Genomic DNA, 27076 nt, shown 5'->3' on the forward strand with positions numbered 1-27076 from the left:
AAAGAGCAAATATGATGATTCTTACTGGTTTCTCTTAAATCTAATGTGAGTTAGGAGAGCTAGGTGTTTTCTAAAACATAGTCTATACATTCAGGAAATACAGTTTTAGAAGGTTTGCCATGCTCATGTGATGGACAGGAAGTCTTGCAAAAATAAGAGGAGGAAAATAAGCTGCTCAGAAACCACAACATGGGTCACATGATGCAAAAAGAGAACTACACAGTGACAAGTCACTGCCGCCTCAGTGGTTTCTGTCCTGCACTTGAAATAGGTTTCCCACTTTCACAGAGAGCATGTCAAAGTCTCAGACATACAGTGATGATGATTTCACGTCCTCACGACCTCATGCAGAGAAGACGCGAAATCATACTTTTGCTTTCAAGTGACAACAACTGCAGTATTTAGTTACATATACTTTATATACAACCACATTTAAAAAGCAGATGTTACTGATACAAAAAAGAAATAAAGAACGACATGTGAGTCAGCTGTAAGACATAAGCAAGCTGGTGGATCATCCATAGTGTTTACAAGAGAGCTTTGTTTTTCAAACTGAACATTTCCTCTGAAGAGTGACCTTGTAACAACACTCAGAAGTGTATTATTTGCAACTTGAAGTCACAATGAACATTTATAACTCATATCTTAGTAATCAATATGAATCATTTCTGTCTCAAACATCGCTTACTTTGCAGACAGCATTTAGATGAACTGACTCACAGTAAAACAAGATTTATAGTTTGTCATGCAGAAGTGCGGTATCATAAAAATTTGGACAAACCAGTAAATGCATAGCAGAGGAGATGGATAATGATAAAGATACAGTACATATATGTACAATGTACAGTATATGCATGTACAATGAAGATTTGTCTAGCACATGCAAAATAAACATGGTACTGGTGTCTTTCAGCAATTTCAAAAAAGTCAGGGAAGATACATTTTTAAGTGCATTTAATACACATTATATTAAAAACAAATACTCATAGCAGCTCTGCAAGGCTGTACTCGGGTGTGGAGGTGCTTTGAGCTAAATGCTAACACCAGTATAATGTTTAGCAGGTAATTTACGATGTTCAAGATCTGAGACAGGGTGCTGTCATGCTAGCATTTGCTGAAGTTGATGGGAATTGCAACCAGGGCAATGCTGCAACATAGCTAAAAACCTTAGGTAACCTAAAAAAATAATATTAAACATTAACTACTGAGTATTTAACACATTTGGTATAAGATACAAATGGTAACAGTAAATATACATCAAAAGTTGACAATGTACATATTTGATTATTTGGTGTTTGACACACAAATCATTTTGCCACATGAGCATGAAGCTTGTTTAGCTCTTTAGTTCTGATATCTTTAGCACTCAAAGATGTCCAAGAGTTCTCGAGTTCTTTATGCACGCTTCCATAAGCTGTGGCCAATCAGATTTTGCTCATGCAAATAACCTTCACTGCAAGCAAAATCAATAGTGGTTCTACAGTGGAATTTTGGAAGCATGAAGATGGAAACAAACAAAACATAAAAGGAGATGCCAAGAAGGAATTGTCACTAACAGACAAAGTTTTTTGCCTTATGAGAGTATGACAATAACCAAAAAGGACCATTTTGCTTTTAAACAGCTTTTGATCAACACTCATTCCAATTCATTACATATGGAATATGTAAACCTGGATATGGAATATGGAATACCCAGAATGTCCCTGTCCAAGTAATGTGAGTTCACAAAAAAGTTCTGTCCAGATCCTCATGTGGTGTTTGGAGTCCTTACACCCTCGTGGACCTACACAGATGATGTCAGTAAAAACCTGTCAGGGTTCAGAGAATAAGGTGTAGAGTAGAAACTGTGACTGGGTCTGAAAATAAAGATAGGCAGCTACAGTTTCAACCACATTGTGGACTGAGCCTCCAGTCAGACAAAGGCAACAGTTAAATGAGAGATAATTTTTTGTGTGTAGTGAAATGCATCTATATCAAAGAGTGCTCCAGACCAAGTTCAAATATCTCTTCCTCAAAACTCAGATTTGGCACTCACAGAGCTCTCATGTGTCCCCTTTAACTCTCCACTGGTGGCTCCTGACATACTGGCCTTATCTTTGCAAAACAATTGCATTAGAGTGCTTCGGAATTTCTCTGCCCCAAACAGGTAGATCAGCGGGTCCATAGCACCGTTCAGACAGGTGAGGAAGGAAGTGAGGCGGTTGGCCAAGCTAAGGCCTCTGCGTGTCTGGCAGGAGACATCAGGATGGCTGTAGCCCAGGATGAAAGTGGCCCTGCTCACATGATAAGGCAGGAAACAGACTACATAGATAAGCATGACCAGACCGATGGTGCGCAGGGCCTTCAGCTTGAGAGCCGGCTCTAACCTGGAACCTTGATGCAGGCTGTGAATGATGAGCAGGTAACAGGACAGGGTGGTGAGGAAAGGTGGGGTGAAGGCTACAGCAAGTGAGATCAGTGCCTTGCGAGAGGCCTTCTCTCTATACAGCTGCAAACACACCGTGACACCGTCCACCTCTGCAGTTTGGTGGGTGACTAGCAGTGGTGCCATGGACACAGTAACCAGGGCCCACAGAGAGAAGCTGATGATGTGAGCATAGCGAACACGACGAACCTTGAGTGACCTCACAGCGTGAACCACAGCCAGGTAGCGATCCCCCGCCACACAGGCCAGAAAGTACAGGCTGGCATACATGTTCACATAAAACAAAAAGCCAGCCAATCTGCAAGGCACCTCGCCAAAAGGCCAGTGGCCTCCAGTGAGGTGGTAGGTGGCCCTCAGTGGGAGGATGATCACATACGACAAGTCTGCCACAGCCAGGTGAATCAAGAAGATGTTGGCTGGAGAGGAAGAGCCACGCTGGTGAGAGAAGATCCAGAGAGCCAGACTGTTACCATTCAGTGCCAGAAAGAAAACCAGGATGTAGAAGCATCCAAACAGGGTGTTCTCAACTGTTGTATCTGCCAGCCCACAGCTCTCTGATGACTGATTGGATAACAGGGAGGGCAGATCCATTGTAGCAGACTCCATTTTGGTGGCTGAGGAGACAGAGGAATGGTTAGAAATTGATACTAAAAGCAATTCTTAGGCACAAGTAGAAACATTTCTCCTCTCTGGAATGTTTTTGATCTTAGTAAGTCGTGTTTGCAGATTCAGGTTTTATCTCACTTCTTTGAATTTGACATGAATCTTCAAATAAGTGCCTTTGATTTCTAAAATAGTTCATTGTTAGTATTCAGACAGCAAACTACCTCAGTAACAGGAAAGCAGCCCAGCCCCTGGCCACACCACTCTTCACACACACACACACACACACACACACACACACAATAGGCAGGGAGAGTGTTTGTCACAGTGCCAGTTTCACAAGGTAACAATGTACATCAGTGTTCACATGCGCTCAGAGTAGACAATTACTTCACTCTGACAAATGTTAGACTTAGCCTGCAGTTAGTTTACTTAAACAGAAAACAAAAACATCTGCCTACATGTAAACTAATTAAGACAGCATTTCACATAATGTAATATAAAAATAACAAGTTTTTGTTTTAATTGCCAGTAGGTGAATTGGAACTATGCTAGCTGTCAAGCAGCCAGGTCCTGTCTTCTCATTTAACCTTGTTAGTTATTTTTTGTTTCCTAAACAGCTTCAGCTATAATTAGAACAGTAGATGTGAGAAATAAAACCGTTATTTTTACAAAAATATCTTAACCTGCAAATATCTGATCACTATACATTTGAGTACCCCCTCTTTGGTAACTTATAACATTCTTCACAGAACTGCACATTTGTTTTTAACAGTCTGAGAAATATTTAGACACACCTCAGAAATGACCACCCACTCCTCTGTCTCTCAGGCACCTCTGGTGAACCCCAGCTGTCCCCTCCCTTTATTTTGTTTCTACCTCCTCTTTTCTGCCTTAGCCTAACATCTACACAAACATCATTTGGGCGTACTTGCTGGTAATATTTCATCTCAGAAAAGACTTCTCTTGAATATCTGAAATGAAGGATCCAAGAACAACATCATAACAGGGAGGGTAGCAGGGAGGAACTTGTCATCCCACAGATGTTTCTAGCTGAAGGGAGGTTCCTAAATATACAAGGCAAATATCACCAAACAGTAAAATGTGATTAAATAATGCTGTGCCATTGCATGGCTCTCTAACAAAAAGGGAAAGAGATTCTGCCTGAATCACTAAATCAGTTTCACCGGTCTAGAATCTTGGCCCATTAGGAACCAGTCAGATGTAGCAGTGGGGCTCTTTGCAGTGTGTGTGTGTGCTGTACTCCTGCACTGACTGGAGCTGTGAGACCCACAATGAAGGCCATTTCTCAGCCAAGGCTCAGATACAGCACATTCTGAAGTCCCCCATAGAAAAGGGTTGCAGTCCAGCAGGGATAACAACCCGGGTGCAGCACAGCTCAATGGAAAAGCCTCCATAAATACGAATCCCAGAGGGATAATCCTAAAGAGAGGCAATCCTGAAATATGCCTTCAGCCTTCATCACAGTGATTTGGGTGAGCAGATCTGTGCAGGCATTCGCATGCGAACAGTGTTGGCAGAGGGGAGAAGAAACACACTGGTATCAGTCCTCTTAAGAGATTAGTCAGTCACAGTTTGTTGCAACAAATCTGTGACAGCTGTAATTTATACAGTTTGCCACTGTTAAAACTTATCACAGTAAAAAAACAAACAAACAAACAAACAAAAAAAAAACTGTGGGGATAAAGTAAATGTGAAATTTGGTTATTGGATTAAATGCAAATACACTTGATATTCATCCTTCTAATCTTAAAAGGCAGATAACAGATTGTTTGGTAGCTCTGGTATCAGGGATAAACTGTTTTAATGCAACCATTTATGCCACCTAAATACAGTGTATATACAATGAAAACAATAGAAGGATTCCCTCTTGTGCAGCCACATCTTTAAGAGACAACAGAGGTTAAATACGTCTCTATTGCTTCATCAGTATGTGATGTATAATAAAGAGACTTACCTGTGTTTTGAAGCTGTTCAGAGAGAGGGCTTCTTAAAGAAAAAGGTTGGCTGCTTCAGGAACAATTCAGTTGCTGACACAGCGTGGACGACAATCAGTCGAGAGTGAAGCAAAGAGAAGAGCAGGAGCTCGACTGCTGAGCTGTGGAAGAACTGAAGCTCTGACACAAAGAATGCTGTGCTATAACCCCCTTTCTCTCCCTCAAGATGTCCTTGGGAATGAGACTGTTGCTCTTCTTGTGTCTCAACAAATTTGATAACAGAAAGGGAGTCCCGATGGGAGCTTTTCGTTTGAACCTTGACCCCACCCTTTCATTCTCCATCCCCTTCTCCTCAGAGAGCCACTTGTGTGCTCCACAATAGCCTGAGTCAGAATAAGCAGCACATTTTAGCAGCGGGGAGAAGAATGGCATGCCTCAGTCGCAATGAGTCGTTGGGTATGACTCCATGGAAACCAGGCCTAGTGGTGCATCGAGCGGCTTTACCATGAACTCCCACCCTCCCACTGAAAGATAGAAGATGGACTGTGTTGTTAATTGAGAAGTTTATGACTGAAGTCTCTGAGATGATCTTTTGTAAATGGTCAGTTAAGTTTTACAGAGGGCCCCATTCCCTATAGGAGGGCGTGAAAAACAAAAGCGAGGAGGGGGGACACGTTTGAAGGAAACAGAGGCCCTTGTTGGTCTCTTGCCTCCTGGGGGCATCCTGAATTGGAATGCCCAAAATAATCAGTCACATAGCCATCGGACAGATGTGGAGAGAGATTCCACTGGCTGAGGGGGGGGATAATATTTCTTTCATACAAGGAAATCACAGCTGTGTGTCAGACACATCGGGCCTTTATCTCCTCTGTTCCATCGATATGCAAATGCTATTCTGTAGACTTGAATGAAGCCACTATCTGTGCAGAACTGTGGAGAGGCTTTGACATCACTACCCTGTTAATCTACTGCCAACTGCTAATTGGGACGACCCCCACTTCTGTTCAGCGTCTCAGCTCTGTATGTTGTGCGTCTCATAACCCTGAAGCGAAAACATTGTCTTGTGTAAGTGCTCACTATCATGTATCATTCTTCTTAGTGCTTTGAAGGAGCAGCTCCTGGCTGCTGAAAGAGTTTTTGATGGAGAAAAAAATATGCTCTCAACATTTTTGAACAGGCTTCCAGAATGATTTATTTGACAATTTTGGGGGGAAAAATGTATCTTTCAACAATAAATGATTTTATTGAGGATAATCATTTAAAGTACTTAAAATATTTGCTGTATATGAGTTTATTTAAATATACCCTGTGGAGTTCTTGACCATTATGAGGCAAAAGCTTAGATTTCATGGCACTGAACACTCGGCGTTACATTGCATTTGCCTTTTTTTTACAATGAGTGTGTGATACTAGAAAGAACGTCAGCAGCGTCAGCATCTAGTGTGGCTGTCAGAATGCCATCTCACCTTTTTTACACAGACATCAGTTTGCCTCTGTTACTAGCTCCACTGCCAGCTTAAAGGCAGAACAATGGTGTATATTTTATGGATAACGGTGCAACATTTCCACCTCGAACAGATAGCTGTGACTAGCGAATCTGGTTTTGTTAGTACTATTAAGGCACACAAGGACGCCAAACACATCTGTCTCCAGTTTCACCCTATTCCAGCTACAGCAACAGCTGGTGGCGATAAGGTGCAAACTAAGCCTACGAGTTGACCAGCATGCTAGCCAACATGAACGATTTTTAACTTTTTATACTCCACAGAGCGCCATTAAGGTTTTGAAGCCAAACAGATTGATAAGGAGAATAATTACCTTCAATAGTAGTGACAAATTTATGATCCAAAAATACAAATGAGGTTTACAAACGTGTGTGATGTTTGTGAATAAATTACAATATTCACAAATTAATTTTTACATATACAAACATATACCATCAAACCTTAATTTGTGCAAAAAGGTTCACCAGATGTGGATGAAATACAGAACATTTTAGAGGGAAAAAAAGCCTCCTGCTAACAGGACATTCAGACAGGAGTTTATCACCTGAACGCAACATGCATTTCTGCATCAGAGGTGTAAGATGACTGACATTTTTTCAAGCTTTGAACATCTATCTATCTAAATCTCCTTTGTGTGGATCATGAATGGTGTGTAAGACTATTTCCTCTCCATAAGTTAAGGAGAATAAAATGACGTGCAGAGTATCAGTATTATCTAGAACATGAGCTGTTCACTGAGGACTATGTTACTTGCATACATGCCAAAGAAACATCAGCTTTAAATAAAAGGTGAGAAATCTACAACTTTTTCTCGTGCAATAAATCAAGGTGTGTGTTTTTCCAAACAAAGTTGATTGCACTTCAAAAAACAGACATCTAGTCCTGCTCTGCTTCTTTCTTCTTTCAACTACATGTGGAGTGTGTTGCAGAGACAGACACCGGTTGTGTCACATTCATGCTACTGAGTCTCAAATGTTGAAGCGTGGGTTCCTGTTTTGCCCTGCCCTCCTCTCTCTGAGGTACATGTTGACATAGGAGGTTATAAGATCGTCCATCTTGTAACCCTTTATAAAAGAAGACACAGAGGTTAAAAAAAAGGAAATGAAAGGGAGAAACTTTTACAGACTGGACGTTTATCACTTACAGCTAACGTGTCTAATGATAGATCTTACCAGTGATGTTTCACACAGGAATTTGCTCCCCTTGACTAAACTGCCAATAGTCATGTGAAAGTAGGTGCTTCCACTGCACCAGTTTGCGATGCGGTTGAATGGGTGATTTGCTAACACATCCTTTGAAGAAGAAAAGAAATGTTAATGTTATAAAAAAAGAAGGAAGTTATGAAGGGACTGCTGTTAATGACGATTTTGTTCTTTTCACCTTGGTTTTAGGGTGAATGATGGTGAGGCCTTGCTTGCTGATGGCTATTCGAACAATATCTGGGAAATTTGGCTCTGACGTTTGCTGAAAAGAAAGTTATGAAGGCAAATGAGAAAACTTTTCTTCACTCTGGTCATGACTATTTGCTTTCTGCAGATGTGGTGACAGAGGGTGTGAGGTACTGAGACAGAAATCATCAGATAAACAAGCCACCCACCCAACCAAATGGACTACACAGAGCAAGATAAAACAGCTGCTGTGCTGCACTCACTGCAGCCCTTACCTTCACTTCAAAGAACGCACAGCCAAACGTCGGCCAGCGGTAAACCATCTTCAGAAAGGCCACCTTAGCTTCTTCAGCAGTCATATTAGCTTGTTTGTTATAAGAGGCAATAATACTCTGAAAGTGACAAATAGATGCATATCACAGTATCATACACACACATACATGCTTTTTAGAAATATTTGAACTGCTTTTGCTCAAGTTAATGATTTTCCAAGACCCCCACAGCCTCCAGGCAATATTCTCCAAGATTGGGCTCACAAGTATGGCATAATGGTGATATTGTTCCTAATGGCAAGAAAGCCCATGAAGTCTACAGCAAATGTTAGACTGATCTTGCTAAAAAGTGACCGTTTATCCAAAGCCTGATTCTGTTTCTCATTTCAGGACGCTTTGTAACAAAACAGAATGTGATAACTTGCTAATCCTCTTTGACATAATGAGAGTGATACAAAGACAGCGTATTTAATGTCTCAGTTTGTCGACTTCATTGATTTTTGTCAATGTACGCTTATATTCATAAATAAGCATACATTTATATTTATAATAATCTTATAAATACACGCTGCACTTATACATTTCAAACAAGTTGTGATAGAAGGAACAGAAGACCGGGAAAGTTGTGTACTGCTCAAAAAGCATCAGTTTGGAACATTCCATAGGTAATCAGGCTCATTGGTAACAGATGATCGGATCATCATTAGGCATGAAAGGGGCATCCTCGAAATGGGGTCGGAGCCTGTGTCGCAGACACAAGAAGGACACTGAAAAGCACTGATCATTGTTGGTTTTAGTCTTTTTATGTTGACCGCAGGAAAAGTGTAGTATAAGACCATCCTTATCCTTTAAGCTAAACAATAGCTAAAGGAACTCTCGATATGTAATCAGTGAAAAGAAAGTGCTTCATACCTTCTTCCACTCATTTTCAGACATGACCTTAAGTTGGTCTGTGGGCACCAGCTCTTTCAGAATCTTTGGAATCAGGGCAAGCTGGCTCTTGTCATTGCTGAACTTAATCCTGAAGAACAGAGCCGCAATGCTGACCATTTCCTCTTTGGTGCAAATATGATAACCTCTCAGGTACTTCGGTGCCTCCTAGAAGACAGAAGAGATATTTTATAAAGTTGGCTATTGCAGGAATTGAATTTGCAACAGATCTGGTCCTAGTTTGACCTTCAAACTCAGTCACTACTGACCACAGTCTTCATTATGAGACAGTGTTTTAATGTGTAACATTCCTTCCTTAGGCCTTGCAGTCTGGGATGAGGGTTGATACTGCTCATGTGTCAGTCAGGATTATTTTTAATGGAAAGTTTTGGCTTACATCGCATCATATCATATGGAAGGACTAATCAGCTTGGAGAATGTGATGGTGGCTGAGCGGCATCATTCAAATGTACCTGAGGGAAATGGAAGATAAGATCGGCCTCTGTGTCTCTGCCAGGGATCACATTGAACCACAGCTTCCTCATGAAGAACACAAGGTAGGGCATGCTGACTGGCCCACCTGCAGGTTACACACACAGACACACACAAGGTACATATAAAGAACAATCAAATGTAAGAAGGCACTATAATTAGGTAAGTTGAAGAAAGTTTTTTACCTTCTTTGATCCTGTTGGCTTTCTTGGACCAGTCAGTTATTTGTCTCAGACTATCAAAGAAGTAGTCTGTGTCGTTCAAACCGAGAACCTGAGATCACAATCACAGACTTTTTTTAACCGGTCTAGGTCTGTGATAGAGGGCTGAGAACTCATTAAGTGAAGCAAATTGTAAAATTTTAGATCACAACATAATGAGAAATCTCATATAAACCTTGTCATGTGTTTTGACAAAGATGCTGAAGCCGTCTGCAGAAGTCAGATTGAGCTTGTTGGCAATGTTCTGGATGAGATCCTTGATCCTGGTGCTTGTCGTGACCTCGAATATCTGAAGAGGGAGGAGAGATGAATCACTGCAGGAACATTTGATCTGGTTTGTTTCTCTTACTTTAAACATACAGGAGCTCTGTATTCTTACCTCATCTGTGTCATTGGGGAAGTGGATTTTGTGGAATATTTGGGTACTGTTTAGTTGGATGGCATCTACCTCAACCTGGTGTGGTGGGAGATTCCTGGGATCCATCCTGCACAAAGACAGCAAATGCTTCGTCATATGATATATATTTTTTTAACTTAATAATTGGGACACAGAGCCACAGATTCAGGGCAGATAAAGAAAAGGACAACCACTACTCCATCACTAAAACTGTAAAGCAAAATGCCATGCACCATGCACCAACTGTGCTGATCATGAAATATGTCTCTTGGCACAGTTGTCATTGTGTTAGTTATAATGAATGCAAGTCAAACGTATTTACAGAGGAGGATATGCAAATGCAGACTGTGATCAAGTCACTGTGAATCTGATGCAACACATGTTTGAAGAGTTCAGCGACAGCATAGCTGCAAGGAAGTCCTGCCTTGTAAACAGCTCAACGTGCCCTCAATAGTCCGTGTACCTCAGTTAGTAGATGCATTTTTAGACAGCCTTAACCTCATGAGAGTTTTAAAAGACACGACAGCACAGCTCGTCATTTCCTTTTCTAACTACAGTCGTGTCACATTGTATCATGGTGACCAGAGTGTTGCAACTGCCGTGTGCTATTCTACAAGCAACATTAGCTGTTCTATAAATCAACAATGTCACTGTTTGCACGCATGCCGGGAAACACTGTGGTGTGTGCCAGTAACATACAACGAGGGCACACATGGCTAACCTCAGCGAGCTCTGCAACCGCTGCAGACAGTCAGAGGCGAGGGGTTCTCTGCGGCGCGACTCCAGAAATCGCTGAGCGTGCCTCAGAAGAGCCTGGCTCGGGGGAAACAAGCCGCAGCAGAGCCACAGCAGCTGCCAGCCGTGCTCCAAGCTGATCCTAGGTGACCATGCAACAGAAAAAAATATACATATGAGACACATAAAGCATATGAGGAAAAGGAGCTTGGTTTGTATTGTTAGTCAAACTCATAACTGCACACTGAAACATGGGAGAGTATTTTCATTTCAGTTCCACTTCTGAGAAAATGTCAAATTTCTCTCTCTCTCTCTCTCTCGTTTTCTCTCTGTCTCTCTCGCTCTCTTGTTTGTACTTCCTAGTGCCTAAACAACAAATACTACTCCAGGAAATAAAAGTTCAAGTTACTTAAATTCACCAGTCAGGCTTTCATTTAGCTTAAAATCGGAGTTATATATTTGCTGCAGCTATGAATTATTTTCATTACTGATTTATTTATCAAATATTTTCCTGAATAATCAATTCATCATTTGACCTATTGAATATAATAAAGTTCTTTTTTCAGTATTTGTCTGTTCAACAGTCCAATTATATTGACTCTATGATATAAAACAAAAAAAAGCAGAAAATCTTCTTTCTGGAGAGGCTGTTACCAGAGAATATTGGCAAATTTTAAGACAAAATGCCTATAAAAGCAACAGAAACTGGCCTATAGCTTTGACAAGTGACATTTTAAACCATTCTTTTTCATGGAACAAGTCTTCTACTCTGAGATAATGAAATAAGGCAGGCATACCTGTTGTTATTGTTGGTCATCTGCTTCATGATCTGGCAATAGATCTCATCCCTGAGTGCCTCATGTTCAGTGGCGGGGCTGAAGATCTGGTTGGTGAGCTCCAGAGGACTCACCATCTGCTTGGTGGGATAATCCCCCATATATTTCAGGATCGGTGCACAACAGTCAAGGAGGAACAACGATCATGGTTTCATAAATTTGAAAAAGAAAAGCTGGTGATTCTACAGATAGAACTATGTGGTTACTGTTTGCTTAATCTCAGACAGCTTGTTTAGTTGGTTTGTTAGTTTAGCATATTAGTTAACGTAGCTTGACTTTATTAATTAATTAACTAACTAAAACTTTGAAACAGATAAATAGCTTTAGCTTTTATCGCCAAAAAGTGTAAAACACAGGAACAAATGCTGCATTTTCAGTAACTCTGGTGTATGGAGGATATCGGTGAAGGCCAGGCAGGCTTTGTGGTTGAGCTCTGAGTTGCCAACGAGTTTCTTGTGGAGGGGCTGTCTGATTGGCTCTCTGGAGCTGACCCACAGGCTCTCCGGAGCAGCATTCCTGGACATCACCTGACGGTTCACATCCTTAATGGGCTGCCTGTAGGATCAAGCAAAAAAAAAAAAAAAATTAAAAAGGGTGGGTTTTGTTGCCGTTAGTACTGGTTCGGCGTGCATTAATCCAGCTGATGATACCTGAAGTATTCCAAGGAGTATTCCTTTAGAGTGGCAGGAGCTAATCTCTGCATTGTTCCCGTTTCTTTCTGGTTTGCCTGTATGATGTTCTTCCTCTGGTTTGGAGACAAGTTGAGAAGGCTCTGAAAGAGAACATGCCATACGTTAAACCCACCACAGATCCTGGACATGATAGCTCATCTGAGAAGGATGTGTCAGCGACTTCTCCATACCATGACCTCATTGGTGGGTTTGCTGAGCGTTGGCACGATCGAGATGGCATCAGTGGGGACGGCTCCTACTTGTCTCGTGCGCTCATTTTCTCCTTTTATCCAACCACGTTCCTGGGAAAACTCATTATCTTTGATTATTATAATGAGCTCTCCTTTCTTGAAGCTGAGGAATGTGGGGTCATCTGTGGAGGGACGGCAGAGAACTCAGAGACCTAAAAGATCATTCAGCTGCGACAATATAAGAAAGAAAAGTCAGTCCTCTGACCTTGTCTGTTGGCTTCCCTCAGGGCCACAGCATACTGAGATCTCTCCGTCAGTCCACTGAGGAACATTGTTACCAGCTCTGCCATGTCCTCAGCCATGCTTCCACTCAGAGTGAAGTCTCCTTTCAGTGTCAGCAGGCTCACCACCTGGCCAGATGCTTTACCCTCCCTACACGGGCATCAAAGGATAACCATGACACACATAACACCGCGCTGTTTTAGTAGAACTGACTCTTGCTAAACTGGCTCACTACCCTGCTTCCTCCAGCTCTGATTCTGTCTCTACCTAATCGTGTTGACTCCAGTGACTTCAGGGAAGGAGAGCTCCAGCAGTCTCCTCTCTCTCTCATCCAGGAAGGTGATTCCAGTCCAGTTTATGGCCACGATGAATTTGCTCTTTGGCAGTGGAGGACCTAAAAAAATAAAGAACAATCAATTATGACTCATGGTTTAGGAATATACCCACTGTGTCAGTCAGAGCACATGCTTAGTGGAAACTGGTTCTTCCCAAGATAAACAGCAGCAAATCTGAAATCCAAGAATCCAAGAAAAAATGTCGCTCCTGGCCCACTTTTTCCACATGCTCGAGTCTTAACCCCAGTGGAATAATGAATCTATAAATAGTCTTGTATATTCCATTCTGACATAGATACAAATGCATAATTAAAAGTGTTGGTCTCTATATTCCCACAGAAAGTGTAGAAATATAAAAAAATCTCTATGGCATCCCTTCTAGCTGATCTGATTTTTGAATACTCCAGAAATATTTTGTCATCATTGGTCATCAATCACAAATAGAGAGCGTTTGCGCTGTTCTGGCAAATGTTTTATTTTCAACATTTGAGGGAGAAAAATAATTTGGATGGTCAGTCTGATCTAAATGTTGTATGTGTGTACATTTTTATGACATAGCTGCAGTATATTAGTAAATATACTCCGGATGTCATTCTGCATGACACTCAGGGCCTCTTCCATTCAGTTTGAAGTAATCAGTTCCTGTAAAGGTACAAATGCTTAGTTTGTCCATCAGTGCTGTCAGACCAAGAAACTAAAAGGTTTATTTCTAATGATAGAGTGCCTTCAGTCGTTGTATCTTTCCAAGTAATTTGTTGTTTCTAATTCTGATCTGAATAATCAGCTTACATAATCATCCACGGATGTCAAAAGCCTAATAAATAGTCATAACACTGGCATTAAGCTTGCTCAGTGCATCTAAATTAATCCAGCTATTATCATTTGTCAAACTATTAAAGATTTTGGAGACATAAAACAGGGAGGCTTGCTGTATTTTTTTGACACCGACCTGACACTTTGACAGCTTCAAAGAACCTAGAGAAGAATATTGGCCACTTCTCTCGGGTGTAGTTGACCATCTCTGCCTTCACTGAATCTTCCTTTTGCCTTGAACTCAAATATGCACCCTGGTTTAAGAAAAATAGACAGAAATATTAGAGCTACTCAAGGCCATTGGAGAACTTTGTCCAGTTCTCTTTGTGTTGCACATTCTGATGTGTGGTGTAACAAACCTGAGCATGAGCGGTACTGATCATTTGCATCCACTTGGCTTCTGACTTGGCCTCCAGCAGAGAGTTGCTGATGCAGTCCTGAACAGCTTTTTTCACATGTTCTGGACTACTGTCTGAGCCATGTTGGATGTATAAATGTTTTGCAGCAAGCTGAACAAAGTCGTCCTCCTGTCAAAGTGAAATGCAGGAAGAACGTTGTATTTATATCTGAGAATACGGCAAGAATTTTGCAAGACAGTTATCCAAATATAAGCCCACCCTTTCATACTGGTACTCTCCGAACTTCAGACCATGGATGATCTGTTTGTAGATGAGGTCTGTGCTGATGTTGTCCTCTTTGCAGTCATGCCAGGGGGTGAAGATCTCCTTGCGGAAGAAGAGACGCCAAGGAGCGTGCTGTTCCTGTCCTCCTCTCCTCTTTACTTCCTGCTCACATTGGGAAATGGCGTCCATCACATGCTCACGGCCGCTGCCCAGAGCCCACACCTAAAGGACAGATCAACACTTGAAGTTATGATATAGATATGTATCAGCATCATGTATATGTTTCCTATAAATAACATGTAATAAATATAAATGACTAAAACAGGCTGCATACCTTTTCATACAGGGCCACGTAGAGGGAAAAGCCAAAGGTGTCTTTGAGTTTGACTTTGTTAGAGATGAGAAGGCAGATCTCTTTGGAGGTAGATGCTGAGTCAACGGGCAGGTTCATAGTGCGTCCATCCATCAGCGTCACAGAGACAATCATGGGCTTTTTTGTCTTGGTTGCCTATCACAGCAGAAAAAAAGATCATGTTATTGAAGCACAAATGAGAACTAATGTGTCACAGGGTTAGATCACTAAAATCCTTCTCACTTACTACTGATGTGTTGGTATGCTGGTGGTATGAAACCTTACAGACCGCTTGGGTTTAATCTGCCTATGACTGGACTTAGTGTCTTTGAGATTTCTGCTGCACCTTCAGTACAATTAATGTCAACAAAATTTTGTTTGTGGAACTCCCAGCATAGCAAATGAAGAAAATTCAACAATTATTTCTTTTCCAAAAAATAATACTAATCTCATTGTTCACAGTTTTCAATAGAACTATTTTCTACCAAACAGGAAAACAGTATGAAAACCACTCAGAGTGTGGTCTTTGGATTACTGAGATGCTGCTGAGACTGATCTCAGAGAAAGATGTCTCAAATGTGGACAAATGAAACCAAAACAGTTTGGGAAGATACCACTAGACACCTAGTGGGTTTTTTCCATACACATGTATGAAATTCAAATATTTGCCGGTAAATTTTCAGTCTCCATACCTGCAGCTCCAACCAGGCTGGAGGCTCCCCACGCACTCCATTCATTCCTGTGCGTCGCAGTCTTTCTGCACAGTAGGAGGCATAGCCTCCTGGAGCGAAACGGATGAAACTTTGCAGGTACTGCCAAGAAAACAGATAAGAAAAACACAAACATCACAGCATGCAGCAAACTGCACACACAGCACAGCACACTGAGAACGAAGCAGCCAGTACACCTGTTTTACTTACCTTTAAAAAGTGCTCACTAGGTGGGAAAATGCCGAGACAGAGGGACAACAGGATCCAGCCGCGAAAGAAGCTGTTGCGATTGTTGTTATCCTGAAGCTGCTTGCAGATTTGACAGTAAATCTCATCCCTGGACAGGCAACAGACAAAAAAAGGTATTAGCAGAGAATAAAAAAGATACTTAGATGTGTGTGATTTATAAATCAAGCCTCGTTTACCGAAGGTCGCGTCTGACAATGGCATAACCCACAATGATGTGGAGCTTTTCAAGAGAGGTCAGTGGTCGGTCAAGAGTGGGCCCTTCTCCAATCATGACATCCCTGTCCTCCTCAACAGTCTGCAGGGTGGGAGGCTTAGACCCTTCAGTCGGATCATCTGACTGCGAGGAAAAAACACATGACATTTCCATCAATATCTCTCTCAGTAAAATGACAGAGAACTTCAGGGCAGCGCCAAGTGAAAATATTTCTACCTCACCTCCTCCATTATGATTGAGGGTTTCCTGAAGCCTGAAGTGGATTTGGGGATGCCATTTTCTTGCACAGCAGTTGTTTTTCTGTTTCTGGACAGTAGGTCAGTGAATGTGGATCCCTTCCTTGTCCGAGCACTCTCCTCTGGCACAGTGTACACCTTTGGGTTTTGAGTTGTCTCACTGGGCATAGCAGAAGCCTTCCTGTTTCTTGTCAGAAGATCTGTGAACATGGAGCTCTTTCTCTTTTGCGTTGGCTGCTCGGGTACTGTGGTAGGCTTTGTCTCTTTATTGTTCCTTAGCACCCTCTAAAACATTCAGATTAGATTTTAAAATCTATGATGAATTAGTGTCACTGTATTTTCTCAGATAGTGACTGCTTGGATATATTTCCTCATATTTTAGTATGAAGCCTACTTGTTTCCTCCATGTTTAATGTTAGGGTTATCCTTTTTTTTTTTTTTTTTTTTTACTGACACTGAATACAATTTGGCTGCAACATGAACACACATACATCTGGAGTGACTGAAATGCAATGTAAACACTTAAGTAATGTGGATCAAAGTGTTAATTTAGCATCTTTATGTTGTGGAAATTAAACATTAAAGTAACAAAAATGTACATTACGCCTACCTGGCATATACATTATAAATCAGACACCAGGACATTATCCAACAGGTCTTTATTCGTTCATGTCAACCACACACCTGGCTATTATTAGAGACCCGACTTTTATTTGAGGAAATATGGCAACCTACACAGTTAGGTCAAATTCAAAATTCCTAAACTCCTTGCTTTGTGAGGATATTTACCTGATCCAGGCCAACCATGTGGCTGAGACGTCTGTCATTTCTGGATATCAGGTCCTGTGGCAGAAGACGTTCCTGTCTCGAGGTTCCCTGGACCTGCTTCTTGGGCTCAGGGAGATCTCCCATGAACCTCAGGATGATCCACCACACTGTCAGTGAAGCCTGGTGATAACACAACAGAAACACCATGGTAAATTAACGACATAAACAAAGATATTACTCGTATTTGAACAACTGAAATGAAATAAAGTGGTTCAAGAGAAGCACCAAGACATCTCCTTCATCTTCGTGGTAAAGCAGGGGCTGTCGAAGCCTCTGGCGGATGTGCGTGGGGGTGGCTGCACCCTGGAAGTACATGGAGGCAAACTTGGAGAAGGTGTACTCATCCAGTTCATCATCATCTTCTTTGAGAAGATCTTCCTCCATGGGGAAGTCGTCAATATCTATCTCCTCGGTAATCATCCTTCTCCCCTCAAAATTCTGAAAACAAATATGCAGCGACATGTAGCAACTGACTGAAAAAGGATCACCATCTATATCAAATAGTTTGCTTGCCAAACCTCAAATCCCACAGGTGCTTGTCCCTCCTGTCCTCCAACTATAACGGGGAGGAAGTCAAAGATGCTGTCCACCATCTCCTGGTCTGTGATGGATTCAGACTTAGCTTTGTCCTCCATCTCTTTCTTCTGCTTCAGCACTTCCTCCAAGTATCTCTGTTTCTCCATAATCGCCCTCTGTTCTTCTTCTCTCTGTTTAGCAGAGAGGTACATCTAAAAGAACACAACAAAAAAAACACAAAAGAAGATTATGAAAAAGGATCATCTTGAAACGCAGCTGTTTGCTGAATATCTTTTACTACCTAACTAACCAAGCAACACAGATTTAATGACAGATTTGTCATAATACAAACGGGGCTTGGTGCAATGACAATTAAATAAATCGTAAACTTTAGAATGAGTTTTCTGCTACTGGTTACAGAGTGGTAGCATTAAAACAGGCATAAAGTCTGGCCTGTGACACACAGTTCTCTACCACTGGGATTCCTGAACAAGAGGATATGCGAAAAAATTACTAAGGGGCTTAAAAAAGTTTAAAACGTGCACATTTTGCTGAGGAGGAAAATAACCAGTACATTTATGATCACAATAACCAGTAAGCCTGCAGCTATAACAGCTAACAAAGTACATGCCTCTAACCAGTCAGTTGTAACTACACGTGTTGCCCCTGTTCGTGCCTTAAAATAAATTAGCAGACTAGCAAATGAGTCAAAAACATCTTATCTAAAAGTACAAAGCTAAAAGTATTGGACAAATGCTCGAAGTAACTGATAAATAGTTGCAATGCTAGGTACTAGTGGTACATAGGATCCCTTCTGTAACCCCTGTGCTACTTGAGCAAGTACTACTAAGTACTATTAAGTACTATTTGAGTTCATCTGATAGGGATGTGAGTGTACTTAGAGAGAAATGGTTGAGAACCATTACTGTATCAGATAAAATTAGCCTGTAGAGATTCTTTTAATTGTCACCATGGTTCTCATTATTCTTTAAGTTGAACTTACATCTCTTTTCATCTTTTCGACAGCTTTTCTTGCCAGCACACCCCTGGTCTGTGCCTGCAGGAGGATCACAGCGTTTCTCTTGCGCTTCCACTCCTTCCTGGCCAGATAACCCCTGGCTTGGGTCTGCAGCACAATGGCTGCCTCCCGCTTCTTCTTATACTGGAAGTGGAGCTGGCGAGAACGAACCTGCGCCTGCAGCCTCGCAAAACCGTGCTGGACCTGGAATTAGAACATAATTGAAGGGGTGTATTGTATGTCATGCTGGTATTTTTGGTAAAAACTGATTTATCAAAAAGGGACTCACCATTTTGTACAGCTTTCGTCCTTTGTGTCCTCTCCAGTATTTCTGAATAACAACAGCGCCTGCCTTTTTCTTCAGGAACTGTTTCCTGTGGAGGGCATAATCATACAGACATGCAGTTGCAAGTCAGTTGAACAATAGTAGTAATCATCATGATCACAATCAAAATGATGATTTTACAGCTTTCTGTTCCATACCTGTGTTTGTAGCCTCTCAGGACCTTCTGGATTATAAGTGCTTTCACATTTAGCTCCTTCATTCGCTCCACTTCAAGCGTTGTGTCATGGCAATCCTGAGAGAAAACAGCAGCAAGTTCTGTTTTGTTGATGGAAATATTCACATCTAATTGATACATTACCGAAAGCCTAATTCAGAGAATTAGCCAGTTAACCAAAGTATGCATTTTAATGTGGAATTACATGGCTACATTTAACTTCATTCAATTCAACAAGAAATTGTGGACTTTTTTTGGTAGCCTAAAGGTCAGCCTCGAGCTAAATAGTGAATAGCATCCATAAGACACTTGAACTTAATAATAATAATAATAATAATTCATTATCAGTCACATCTCGTGATGCATTAGAAAGCATTATCTGTGTTTGTGAGTGTAAACGGGAGGCACTATGAACACATTATAATACAATATGAATGTCCCCATAATGTATTAGAGATGTTGTTGTTACAGAATGTGTTACTGAATTTTCAATTTGATTTTCTGAAAACTAAAAATTAAATCTAGTTAAAATTACTATTGCAGAAAAGTTCTTTAAACCCCACAAATTCAGATAGATGATCTTCAAAATTTAATTTCAACAGTACAAATTCTGTGGTTTTAAAATTTTAAAAATTAGGCATTCATCAGTTGGTAAATTAGTTATTCAATTGCCTATAGCATTCAAATTATTTTGCCCATTGTATGGTCCCATACATAACCATCTCACTAACAACAGACTACATCAAAATGTAAGGCAGCACCTTGAGGAATATCTTTGTCTTGCCCGTCTTCCAGTCTTCCTTTTCCCCAAGCATAGTTTCACAAATGCTTTCACAGCATTTCTGTTTACTTTCCTGTCAGAGCAAAAATGATCATCATAAAAACACAGCAAAAGATGATGAGAAAAGTTGTGAGGATATCATTTACAGTGAACACCTTAAACTTACTGTTTTGGGATCGCAGAGGTAAGTTTTCAGAAGGACGCGGTAGCGACCTAGAAACTCGTCGAATGTGTAGCGCACAGGGTATCCAGCTTTCCTGATCTTGATGGTCTCCATCATACCAGAGTAACGGAGCTGACGCATGCACAGCTCTCTGTCAAACAGCTTAAACACAGAGAGGAGTGAACTCCATTTAATTTTAGTACAGATGCAAAGAAGTTCATTTAGGTCGAATGAATGCAGCCTCTTTCCTCACCATGGGCTTCTTGAAGTCATTGGGTTTAATGCAGCGTACGAAATAGGGCTGACACGCCGTCAGTGTTTTCATCAGAGAGTCCAGAGACTGACGGAACTGTCCAGTCAGAGTTGGTACACGCTTCTTGCCATCAGACGTTTGCTGTCAGGAACAAACAAATGTCACATAACGTAAGTAATTCTATAGAATAATGCTATTTTTATTTTCATGATGATGTCTGATGCCGAAGCTAAAAACTGCACTGACCCTGAGGCTGTTGTTCGCAGAGGAGATGACCATTCTGGGGTTGACGCTGTTCTTCATCGTACCGGAGGACAAGTCATTATGAAACGTCTGCTTGAGGAGTGTATTCGTGGAGGTCTCAACCAGTTGGATCAGATCTGAGCTCAGGGCGTCACGGTTTTTCTCAAGAAAACCTCAAAACCAGAGAGACACAATAATGATATCACAGAGAACTTGTACATTTTTTTTGGTTTTTTTTTGCTTTTGCTTTTAAAATCTTTAAAAGTACCTTTTGAATCATAGTGAACCACTCCAGCAAAATGTTGGATTCCAAACTGTGTCTCATAGTTGTTCTTGGGGGGAATATAGATGCCGCCTTTCCCATGCACCTGATTCATTTTTTCGAGCATGGTGGTATCTGTTCCCTGCCAATAAACAAAAGAAGAGAGTTAAAACCAGCTTTGCTTTGTCACAACAGACTTTTGTGAGGTACAAGGAGGATACAGACCTTGGGGAAGTTGCTCTCTTCATCAATTAGTGCCAGCATGTTCAGCGGTTTGATGGCCAGTACATTCAGGGTGAGCTGGTTGTCTTGGTAGTCAATGTGCTTCCAAACAATGTTTTCACGTGCATACTCCTCTTGCTCCAGCTTGAAAACATGCCTGACAAAGAACTGCTGCAACTGCTCATTGGCAAAGTTGATGCACAGCTGTTCAAAGCTGCAACAGTTCAACAAATCCCACAGCACCGGGGGAAAGACAAAATGGATTTTAGTCAAATTAACAATGTTCTTTTTGCAGCAATAAACCTCTAATGTCGTGACAGCTGCTGTGAACGCCAACCTGTTTTTCTTGAAATTCTCAAAGCCAAAGATGTCAAGCAAGCCTATCGACTGCTGGACCTCCTCTGAATCCTCAGGTTGCTTGTAAATGGCCGAGTTGATTTTGTCCACCACCCAAAGAAAAAGTCTTCCATAAATAGCCTGGAAATAATACACCAATTATACATATACATGCTAATTATTACACACTGCGTGAGCACAACAACACTGAAGATTTAACTTTTTTTTAACTTTTGACATTGGACCTCCAAGCTAGGGTAAGTGATACATTATTATGTTATGCTATGCAAGTATTATCTCTGCTCCCAGCCTATGTATAGCCATATTTTACTATTGTTATCTGTTTGGTGCTCAGAAGACAAATCCAGAAGAGATCTAAACCCTTCATTTCAATTGAAAGGTCAGCTATACCAGTAGTTTAGCACATGAACACTCCAAACAAACAAACTAAACGCAAACAAACAAACAGAGTCTCTGATGAGGACTCAGCGTGTACAGAGATATCTTGCTTTGTATATGACCATGAAGATGATGGTTCCTGGGCTTTTATACACTATATAGACAAAAGTATCAGGGTACCTCACCATTAAACCAACAGGGAGTGACACTAAATTCTAAATACATAGACATAAATATGGAGCTGGTACCCACAGGGCATGTTTAGTATATTAAAATAAGCTGAAGTTATATCCGATATAAATGTCTGTCTTTGAAAAACTCAGATTAAGTGTGACTGATGTTACCTTGACAAAGGCGTCCCTGCCGTCCACAGCCTGGGCAGACGTCAGAGCTTTGGTCACACTCTCTCTGGCTGTCATGAAGGAGCGCTGAGTCAGGCTCTTCTCCAGCTCATTGGGGGCCACCTGAAGAAATGGGACAAACACATTCAGACAAGGTCATCTCAGCTCATTTTATGTGCAGTTGAAATAAAAAATTATACATACCTCCAACAGTTGGCTGGCCATGTTGAAATGGGATGATGTGACCATCTCACAGGCCTCTAGGTTATTTACAATAGTGCCTAAAAATTATAGAAGAAAAATATGTTCAGGGACTCAAAAGGTGCAGTTATTTTGTACATCTGATAATAGCATCCACAGTACAGGCAGTCGATTGTATGATGCCGAGCTTACTCTCAAAGTTCACATTGCCCAGGTGAAGTATGGCAGCGAGCAGTTTGGAGATTTCCCAGGAGTCATTGTCTGTGAACGTGAGGATCTTCAGAGCTGAACGGAAGTGTGCGTATTCCTTAACATCATCACGTCCTTCACAGCTGGTGCAGCCACCCTGGTGACATGATCACGTGCTTTAAAACTATGCATTTTTTTCAGAAACGATTTATTCAAAGTGACAAAAATGTCAGTACCATGGTCAGATAGTTGTACTCAGCAGCGTTCCCAAGGGAGAGGATCTTTTTCTGCTCAGCCGGCATGCCCATCAGCATGTGGTAAAAGATGTGGTAGTTTCTTTCTTCGGGAGCCTGCACATCAAAGTACATGTTATTTACCGCAAGAAAATTTGACTCGTACTAACTACTCATGCAAATCATCATGCAAACAATCTTCCCACCTGACGACAAACCCGGGACTTCTCCAGCAGGTATTGCTCAATGCGGGCCCCTTCAATGGCTCCACTCTTGGTGAAGTTGATGTCAATGTATTTCCCAAAACGACTGGAGTTATCGTTTCGAACTGTTTTGGCATTGCCAAAGGCTGAGAAGAAAATATATATCTTATCAAAGCAGATCAAGTGAAGAAGGAGGTTCTGCTGGTTACAAAGACTGTCTCATATCTTCATGTTGGCGTTTTGCTCATACCCTCCAAGATGGGGTTTGCTTCAAGAATCTGCTGCTCTATCCAGGAGTGCTGGCCACTCACTGCAGCCAGGAACTGCAGCATAAGCTTGGTGTTCTCAGTTTTTCCTGCTCCTGACTCTCCACTGATGGAGAAAACCAAGAAGAAAATACACCAATTAATGTCATGTAAACATACATTTTCCACTCAATTCTTTTTTGACTGTTTCTCACCTAACCTTCTGTTTTAATCCACTGGCGCTCTGGTTTTAGATCAGGGCACAGTACCATCTCAGCTGCCTTTTTGGTAATGAGTCATATTATGACAAGATTATATAAAATTGAACAGCATGCTTTTCTTTGATATGGTAGATCTAATTTTTTTCTTCCCGTCTTTCCGCACCAATTTTGATTGCTTGCTCAGCCCAGATTAGTTTCACTTGAGCCTAGTTACCTCCTCTCTACATAATGTCACCTAGTCTTTATCTTCATTCCAGTTTGTTATGTTCCTCAGTGATACTTGTATACTTGCCTTCTTGTTTTTTTGAGTTTTGCTTGCTTTGTGCCCTTTGCTCATTACATTTGATTTGTTCGCCTGTGCTGTCTGCCAGTGTGTGTGCTGAACCCCTGCTTCTAGATTAAAGACTGTGAATTTTCCTGAAGCCTACTTTCTGAGTGGTGCCATTGGATCTTGTTTTCCGTGGTTTGCCAGTCTTAACTTCAGTGAGTTTTCCCTGGTTTTCTTCAGGGAAAGGTTTTAATCAATGAATTACATGACAGTCTGAATAACAATCTGGGATCAGCCCCAGTGTCCTGTAATTAAGAGAAAAGCGGACCTGATGACACAGCACTGGTTCTTTCGGTTGCGGCGCATGTTGAAAAAGCAGTTGTCTGCTATGGCAAAGACGTGCGGTGGCATTTCACCCAGTCGTCGGTCTGTGTACATCTGCACTTGTTCAATGGTGTAGATGGGCAGCAGCTGGTAAGGGTTGACTGCAACCAGAATGGAGCCTGTGTATGTCTTAAAACAGAGAGGGATGTTACCCATCACACAGAGGCACAACTGACAAATGTGTATGTGTATAAACAAGCTATTATAGTGAAAGCACATGTCAAGCAAGTGACCCCAAAGACCCCTGTTTGGTCACGACTGCGGTGCGTGAGATACATGTTCTGATTCACTGGATTTAAAAATTTCATGGTCATATTATAATCATGAAAAGCCTGTGTTAAGTGCTGTGGTTTATAGTGTGTATAGTACATCAAAAACAAGGGACTATTTTGCCCCCCAGCATCTAGCAGCAGTATTCATATACAACAAAATGGCCTGATTCATAATTGAACAAACACTGTTGTGCTCTGATGCCCTGACATAGAAACACTGGGATGTTCTCTTTAAACAGAGACTCATTCGTCTCTATGGAGACAAACAACACTGCGATAAACTAAGGGGCAAAGTCTGAGATAGAAAGCCATTTACACCAGGGCAAGACACAGACGAGTACCGTAAGTGTTTCCACAGCAGGTTATGGACCTCATAAAACTATTTGGTTCAGAGTGAATAGAAACCTACATAGATGACGCCTTCTTTGTGTCGCACCAGGAGGTTCCTGAGGAGCCCTGCCTCATTGAGATCACCCAGCCTTATCATGTCATCCACACCCTTCACAGAGGTGGGGTGCATGGGCCGGATGCTGCCCTCCATCTTCTTACTGATCTTGTGTTCCTGTATGCATGTTACGGAAGAGTTGACATTATACAGAAGGCTGACACACGTTTATAAAGCCGAAATCTTAGTTGAGTTTGTACCTTTCCCTCATCGTCGATCAGTTGAAGCTGTCCAGTTTTTGTCACTCTGACTTCTGCCCCAATCGGCAGCCCGCCACCAGAGTCCACCCACACGAAATCCCCCTAGACAGGCAAACTCAAACTTGTAACATACCGAAATGTCACAGCGAACAAGCCTAATAGTCTATTTGAGAAAAAACTTAGTTTGGATTACAGAAGTACCACTCACCTTACTCAAATGCAGCATTGCAGAAACATGGACCAAGTCTGTACAGAAACTAAAAAAAATATTTTATGAAAATATGCTGATAGATTCAGTTCAGTTACAGTAATACCTGCTATAAAGCAAAGGTTACTGTCAGCATGTCCTCAACTTTATAGCAACAAACTGTGCCAGCAACTGTGACAGCATAAAGCTGTCAAAAAGTAAAATATTACAGAGGCCCTTAATGCAGTACTATAATGTACAAGCTTTTAAAACAAATTGAATCAAAAACACTACAAGGCAGATTTTGTGATCATATTCTCAGCATGATCTCTGTATGACATTCTCAGAGAATTCTATTAATGATTTTGTACTGAATCTCACTATAAGATCACAATGGAGGAGACATACTGAAAAAACACTTTGGAAACAAAAAGATACCCATTGAGGTCACGGTGTGCGTATGTTCACGGCTCTTACCTGAGAACACTTGTGTCTTTGGAGGAAGGCCCTGGTGCCCCTGCTGCTGCTGCTGAGGGAACTTGCTGATTGTCCTGAAGCAGGAAGCGGGGAGTTTTCCCAGCAAACACCTCTTTATGGCCCTTTGACTTTGCTCCTGCCAAGATAGAGCCACCCAGTGTCGCCAAGAACCTGACCTGAAGGACAACACTTCATCATCACCAGAGCACAAACATCAGTTATTTGTATCAATAATGGACAGAAAACATTCAGTGTCACAGAGAGGTTGACCTTTGACTTTTTGGATATAAAATGTCACCACTTCATTTTATTCTGTTAGACGTTTGTGTGAAATTTTGTCCTCATTAGTGTATGAATTCTTGAGTTGTGGCTAAAAACATGTTCATGAGGTCACACAGACCTTTGACCACCAAAATCTAATCAGTTCATCCTCAAGTCCAAGTGTTTGGGTCAAACGTAATTGAAATCCCTCCAGGCATTCCTGAGATAAGGTGTTCATGACAGCGGGACAAACAGACGACTACTGGAAGACACAACCCCTTCAGCCTCTGAGGTCACAGCACAAAGGTGCAGAAAACATGGAAAGACATGAAAACCTTTCCTTTGCCAATTTTCTTAATGGAAATATTAAGGCATGATAAACACCAGATTAAACATTATGCTGTGGTGAAAGAATCAGTCATCTGCTGTCCGGACACATGCTGAAAGGGGAAAGTGAATCACATTTCCTGATCCATAAACACCTGCCACAGGTCAGTTACCACAAGATGTTGTACTTCAAGGTAATTATGTTGTAAACTGCAGACAGTAAAGAGAAACAACTGGGCTCACTCTGGAGATGTGACAATGTGAAAGAGTGTGTGATGTCAATAGTGGCTGCTTTGCCTGTGAAATCAGACTGAGCCACACGGACTTACAGAAGCGTAATGTTAACAAAGGCTTAAAACAGTGAAGACCGGTTTAACATACTGTCAAAACAATCGATATGTGAGGAGAAAAGTAAAATCCTCCGCTGGGATATATTGTATGTTCTTCATTTCTAATCACACTGAAATATAACTGAATGTTATGATGTGTGTGTGTGTGCAAACTCAGGAGGAGCCTTGATGATACAGTGAAGCAGTTAACCTTGCAGTCTCACTGTCCGTCCTGAGGTGTGGTCTGTTTGTCCAGTGTGCTTGGCACCAGAGTGTGGTTTTGTTTTTGAAACAACATCTGCTTTGAGATATCAGAATGACAACTTTAAGGAAA

General features: G+C 41.4%; 2 protein-coding genes across 3 annotated transcripts; both read right to left on the reverse strand.

Moving 5' to 3' along the window:
- Positions 1–45: 45 nt before the first annotated feature.
- On the reverse strand, positions 46–5380 carry gpr17 (G protein-coupled receptor 17). Of its 2 annotated transcripts, none has more exons than XM_046392364.1 (2): positions 5007–5380; positions 46–3039 (listed from the first exon to the last, which is right to left on the reverse strand). In XM_046392364.1, the coding sequence occupies exon 2, from the start codon at positions 3029–3031 to the stop codon at positions 2012–2014; it is 1020 nt and encodes a 339-aa protein (XP_046248320.1). In that variant the 5' UTR covers positions 3032–3039; positions 5007–5380; the 3' UTR covers positions 46–2011. The 2 variants fall into 2 exon arrangements, with proteins under 2 accessions (XP_046248320.1, XP_046248321.1); XM_046392365.1 differs by lacking the exon at positions 5007–5380 and adding an exon at positions 3826–4549.
- Positions 5381–6152: 772 nt separating this feature from the next.
- Positions 6153–26993, reverse strand: LOC124060938 (unconventional myosin-VIIa). The gene is made up of 48 exons (XM_046392355.1): positions 25826–26993; positions 25370–25418; positions 25162–25263; positions 24926–25078; positions 24189–24373; positions 23377–23498; positions 23130–23272; positions 22927–23040; positions 22694–22847; positions 22505–22581; positions 22304–22423; positions 21562–21701; positions 21228–21438; positions 21009–21144; positions 20744–20913; positions 20498–20638; positions 20248–20406; positions 20062–20154; positions 19284–19378; positions 19090–19174; positions 18786–19004; positions 17785–17994; positions 17492–17704; positions 17228–17386; positions 16424–16723; positions 16165–16325; positions 15950–16076; positions 15722–15841; positions 15012–15185; positions 14672–14899; positions 14414–14581; positions 14191–14308; positions 13174–13300; positions 12890–13056; positions 12625–12806; positions 12413–12534; positions 12163–12317; positions 11724–11877; positions 10913–11068; positions 10174–10279; positions 9970–10083; positions 9759–9846; positions 9555–9661; positions 9064–9249; positions 8155–8271; positions 7872–7955; positions 7664–7783; positions 6153–7555 (listed from the first exon to the last, which is right to left on the reverse strand). The coding sequence occupies exons 2-48, from the start codon at positions 25385–25387 to the stop codon at positions 7460–7462; spliced, it is 6696 nt and encodes a 2231-aa protein (XP_046248311.1). The 5' UTR covers positions 25388–25418; positions 25826–26993; the 3' UTR covers positions 6153–7459.
- Positions 26994–27076: the final 83 nt, after the last annotated feature.

The sequence above is a fragment of the Scatophagus argus genome, chromosome 6, assembly GCF_020382885.2.
Source record: "Scatophagus argus isolate fScaArg1 chromosome 6, fScaArg1.pri, whole genome shotgun sequence".
Lineage (NCBI taxonomy): Eukaryota > Metazoa > Chordata > Actinopteri > Scatophagidae > Scatophagus > Scatophagus argus.

Coding starts and splice junctions, on each gene's coding strand:
- gpr17 (XM_046392364.1), bottom strand. CDS start 3,031: ATGGAGTCTGCTACAATGGATCTGCCCTCCCTGTTATCCAATCAGTCA.
- LOC124060938 (XM_046392355.1), bottom strand. Junction 16,326..16,423: donor CCTCAATCATAATGGAGGAG/GTGAGGTAGAAA, acceptor TTTTCCTCGCAG/TCAGATGATCCGACTGAAGG. Junction 7,784..7,871: donor TCATTCACCCTAAAACCAAG/GTGAAAAGAACA, acceptor TCTTCTTCAAAG/GATGTGTTAGCAAATCACCC.